Genomic DNA, 5,746 nt, shown 5'->3' on the forward strand with positions numbered 1-5,746 from the left:
TCTTAATTCGTGTTCTGAAGATGAACGAAAGTCTTACGGGGTTAAACAACATGAGGGAGAGTAAATACTGACAGAATTTACATTTTTGGGTGAACTATCCCTTTAAGTTTACTTGTATTAAGGCTAATACAGCTTTAGCTGGTAGCTGTGGATAATGGTAGCATTAGCTGTTTGACCAGCCACCATATGCTCCAAAAATAAATCCTACAAGAAAAACACAAGAAAGTTTAACAGTTCAGAGTAGAAAGATAAACACTTTAGATTCGTTGTACAGCTTAAACTACTCAGAATGAACGAGCCAGTCTAGCATTAATATATATTTTTTATTAATGCAAAAGCCAGGTTTAATATTGCAGGTTACATAACTTTCACAAAAGCACTTTATAATGAAATAAAATCTTTCCCCCCGCCAGCCAACAGAATATTTTGTTTTATGAATATCTGAACATGCAATATATAAAAATAAAGAACATGCCCTCTGCTTTTATACAAGGTTCATGCATTATTTTGTTATCAACACTTGAAAAAGGAAAAGTTTCATAAAGAAAAGCACCATTTTGAGCAAAAAGCTGAGAAAAATCGTGTTTTTGTCAACGACTTCATCAGGATCAGATTCAGAACGATGATCAAAACACAGATGAAGATCGAGTCCATCAACATCTCAAAGCTTCACAGTCCCGTAGCTCATTCAGTACATTAGGCAGTTTTGATTTATATGCTGTTTAATATTGATGATAGTGTAAGATTACATGTGCGTCAGCAATGCTTCTATAGCTTGTTTCTGTTTCTTCTTCACTCCTGTTTTTATCAGGAGATTCAGTGCTATTGCAGATTAAGCGTAATAGCGCCGCCCTACCGTATAACACTGAAAACACGAAAAGCCCGAAACTTCAGTGGTGGGGAAAGAGTTAAGTAGTAGGCATGCTATCTTGATCTGAAACCGTGTTGTAATTAGATTCACGTTCTTTTTCATTTCGGTTTGTGCTGCACATATTCCATGTGGTTTTAGTGGCAAAAAAATAGCTAAAGCAGTCCAATCCACAGTTCATACTGGAAATGGAAAGAGCACTGTGCAAGAAGTTGTGCGCGAGCTGCTTATCGTTGCAGTTGTCCTTGTTTTGCACGACGTATTTAACGAAGTACCCCAAGTGAACGGGGAGGAAGCATATGACAAACACAATGAAATTGGCCGCGATGATAAACATGCATTGGATTTTTTCAGAACGGATTCCGATGTCCAACTGTTTCCTCAACGTGTAAATGATCTTAACGGAGCAGAACAGTATGATCAGGAACGGCAAGAGGAACCCAACGATGATCAACAGCAAGACGAAATGCAACGACAAGCCTGACTTGACCCTCTGAAAGCACATTTTTTTATCATTATTAGAGTCCGTCACAAAGTAAACCGGGCTGATGGAGAGAATGGTGAACCAAATGAGCGCGCAAACCACCAGAGCATTCCTACAGGATAAAATAGCCCTGGACTTCATGGGATACTTGATGGCCACGTATCGCACCACACTTATCGCGGTGAGGGTGAAGATGCTCACGTACATGTTGACGTAATAAACCGACAAAACACAATTACACAGTTCCTTTAGCTCATCTTCCAATGGCCTGTTGTAGTAGTGAATCTTGACGGGAAGGAAAACCAGCAGAATGCAGTCTGCGATGGACATGTTGGTGATGTAGATGTTCATGTAGGTCCAGTCCGCTCTGGGACGCCGGCAGAACATCACTAGGATGTATATGTTTCCCAGGACCCCGAGGATGAAGGTGGGAATCGAAGTGACCGTTTGTAGGTGCAGAACTGTGTTGGTGAGGTTCAGGGTGCAGTTCGACATCTTCAACCTGTAGGAAACGGGTTCAAAACCAATGAGCACATTTACATTTATCTGACGCTAAAGCGACTTACAATTCCTATAAATGTCAGAGGTCGCACACCTCTGGAGCAACTAGGGGTTTAGTGTCTTGCTCAGGGACACATTGGTGTCTCACAGTGGATTCGATCCCAGGTCTCTCACAACGAAGGCATGTGTCTTATCCATTGCACCATCACCACCCAATGAGCCAAAAGCACATGAATGTAGTCCATATGCCTAATCCACCATATTCCAAGTCTTCGAATTTGGGACACACCGATATAAAAAATTTGTCTGAAACCGATAACTCTTTATATTTGAAAGCCGATAACTGATAGTTATTCATATTTGAAAGCCAATAACCGATAATTCTTCATATGTGAAAGCCGATAACCGATAGTTAATCATATTTGAAAGCCGATAACTGATAATTCCTTATATTTGAAAGCCAAAAAACAATAATTCCTTATATTTGAAAGCCGATAACCGATTATTCCTTATATTTGAAAGCCGATACCCGATAATTCCTTATATTTGAAAGCCGATACCCGATAATTCCTTAAATTTGAAAGCCGATACCCGATAATTCCTTATATTTGAAAGCCGATACCCGATAATTCCTTATATTTGAAAGCCAATAACCGATAATTCCTTCCATTTGAAGGCCGATAACTGATCATTCTTTATATTTGAAAGCCTGATAACCGATATATTGCCCGATAAATCTAAATCCAAAACAGATCATTTTCGAGAGCCTGATTACAAAAACAAAAGTCTCACCATTAAAAGCCATGTCCCAAACACACAATTAAATAATGTTCTCATTATAATTTTATGTAGCCTGTATAAGAGACTTCAGACTTGTGCTGCACATGTTGCACTTTTCAAAGTGATTCCAAACATTTTAAGCAATTCAAAAACATCATGTTGAACAGTGCTCATCTGAAGTGTCTCAGCTTTAAAAGCTTCTAAGATTTTTAGAGCACGACCGATTTATCGGTCTGCCGATTTTAACGGCCAATATGAGTCTGCAGATATATCGTATCGGCGTAAATGACGCAGATGCTGCCGATATGAGTATTTATGACATTGTGGTGGAGTTCAAGTGCATTCAACTTGTAATTACGATCTATAGCAGATGACTTGAACGCACCATAATTGCACGTCAACGAGGACGCTACTTTGTCACCTGGCCAGACGCAATGCTATAAAGTAAATAAACAATGTCCCTGTTTTTTACTCTCACAACAAGTTTGCTACATTAGCTAGCTAGCCATGTTTCATACCTTGTCAGTGGGGTGGAAGCTAATGTTTGCGCATCTTATACCGTGTCTGAAGAAGAGACCAACTTTTCCTGAAGTGAAAAGGTTGGCGCGAGCGAGCGGCGCGAATCGACAAAGGACAGTAGAACCCATTATAGCCAGTAGGTGAGTTTCCATTACAGATTTTTTTCTCTCTCTAAATTTCGACAAAAAACTATTGCGGAATGACGGCGTTTCCATTAACCGATGTTATGCGACATAATTTTTTGGGCAGAGCCCAGCGGAGGGTGGGGCGTGTACCTGAGACGCATCTCTTTGTATGGAACCTGCCTACGTCACCAACAACCGCTGCGTCACGAACCACCGCAACCACCAATAGAAAAATTCAACTGCAGTAGCCACCGTTCAACCTGAAGAGGGCAGCACTCAGACGTTTTTAAACCATATATTGTAGAATTAAAACACTTTAAACTCAAATCTCAAAAAATTTGCTGGAATCAATGAACAGCATTTAAGAAGCTCCATTCTTACAGATCATTAACTAAAAAAAGTTGTTTTAGTGTTTAGTTACCCTTTAAATGCTCCTCGTTATACAGCAGGATGGATTCTGATTGGCTGTCAATGTTTTTGTCTTTCATCAGCTGCTTAAAATCATCCTGAAAGTGATTCGTTGTTAAAGCTGTGGTGTGAACTCTGCAATTTTTTTATATTGAGAACTATTTATTTTTATTTTTATCTTTAGCATTTTCTTTATAGTTAAAGAATATTGTCCTTGGTGTGAACGTGCCTTAACCGTATACAATACATGGCAACAAAAAAACAAACTAATGCTGTAAACTGAATTTTTTTTTTTTTAACCCAGCCCTAGTGACATCAGATTGGGTTGATGACAAGATTCATTTTTAAACAAACGATCCAATTAACCTTATAAGAAACAGCCCATTTCAACAGGCAAAAATACAAAAATAACGCTTATTTATGGAAATTTTTCCATTGCATAAAAGGTTTTGTGAACAGTTTCTTTAGTGCTCCATTTTTTTTATTTTTTTTTACAACGAAGGGCCAAAAATTTAAACTTGATTGAGCCTAAAGTAAAAGTGCCATTGTATGCCTTGGCTTCCCTGATATGATTTCATAATTTTAAAACAATCAAGCAATCTGCTTGACCTATACAGTTTTATTTTCAAAGTTTTAACGATTAAACTTAACTTCTCTTTTAATGTTTGAGTTACTTTTTAAACACCAACTGGTATTTTAGACAAATTAAATATAAAAGAAAAGAATCTTGAATAAATCAAGAAATACATATTGATTTATAACATGCAAATATGCAAAGTAGGTTTGTATTTCATGCAAGGGAACATTTGACTGATTAAAATATAAATTAAGTCTATTATTAATAATGAAATAACAACCATCTTTAAGCACAATGATGTAATAAACAACTAAATGACGTTTATTACATGGCTTTCTATAATATGTGATTCTGATTGCACTGAAAAAATATTTCAGATAACTTGAGTTATCTTGTTGCATTAACCAGGGTTTATTTGGTTGCTGATTGCACATTATCTTTTACATTCAAATGCCAAATGATCTCGCATATGTATAATAGACCTAAACAGCAACTGCAAGCGGACGAAAACACAAAATGAACTTTGTTAAAAACTGACGCACATATGAATAATTTGGCAGCATGCTTTTTCTTAATTTAACATGCATGTGTTTCGTCAATCTCGCATGCTATGCGTTTATTGAGGCTAATAACAATAGGCTACACATAAACGACTATTAAATCCCATAATGCGCTTTCATTTTCAGATAGATAGATTATTTTTTTCACGCCTTAGCGGTCCTCAAGTTTTGTTTTCACTCTCGTTCTCTATCAGATGGCACACACTTGTGTTTAATAGCCCATAAGGGTTGCATCTGAATCTTGAATCGTGGATGGAAATTAAGTTTCTGTAAGTTCAGAGAAATGAAAACAGTAAATAAGCTAATATGTCATCTAGAATTATTCACAGTATTTTGAAGTGCCCACGTTAATAATAATGTGCATAATTGCCGCTATAAACCGTATTAACGAAAAAACTGCACACTCCTACTTCAATGGCAGGTTTTTAATATAGCCTAGGTCTATGTTCCCTCATGACGTAGCGGGAAAAATCAAAGTACATCACTGGCCAACTTTTGCCCGCGGGCACTAGTTTGTGCATCTCTGCTTTAGATTATTAAAAAGGTTCACTAAAAGTTTTTGGGGAACCAAAATGGCTCTTATAACACCACTGCAAACCCCAAAGGGAGGAAGTAGTAGGCTAAATCTCCAATATCAGATACAATACCTTACCTTTTCACACGAATGACCAGCAGGAATCAGAAGACCAGCGTTCGTTCCTGGTGAAATCTGGAGGAAAGTCTGGTGTCAGAAGATTCGAGCACAGCAGGACTGTTATAAAGGCGTGTGTGAAGTTTAAGACCCTCCTTACGCTACGAAATAAATCAGCTGGAACATGCAAGATCTTTTCCACTAAAGAGAGAAATGAGACACGTAGCCTACGTCCTTCAGAAAAAACTATAATACCGTTTCTGCAGAATTTCACTATTTCTGGCCAGACCACG

General features: G+C 37.7%; 1 protein-coding gene across 1 annotated transcript; it reads right to left on the reverse strand.

The window, feature by feature from the left end:
* Positions 1 to 304: 304 nt before the first annotated feature.
* Positions 305 to 5,746, reverse strand: gpr35.1 (G protein-coupled receptor 35, tandem duplicate 1). Its single transcript, XM_077225960.1, has 2 exons — positions 5,475 to 5,746; positions 305 to 1,854 (listed from the first exon to the last, which is right to left on the reverse strand). The coding sequence occupies exon 2, from the start codon at positions 1,845 to 1,847 to the stop codon at positions 909 to 911; it is 939 nt and encodes a 312-aa protein (XP_077082075.1). The 5' UTR covers positions 1,848 to 1,854; positions 5,475 to 5,746; the 3' UTR covers positions 305 to 908.

This window comes from Siphateles boraxobius, unplaced genomic scaffold (genome assembly GCF_051911475.1).
Source record: "Siphateles boraxobius isolate OS27281-9 unplaced genomic scaffold, OSU_SipBor_1 13, whole genome shotgun sequence".
NCBI classification, from domain to species: Eukaryota; Metazoa; Chordata; class Actinopteri; order Cypriniformes; family Leuciscidae; genus Siphateles; species Siphateles boraxobius.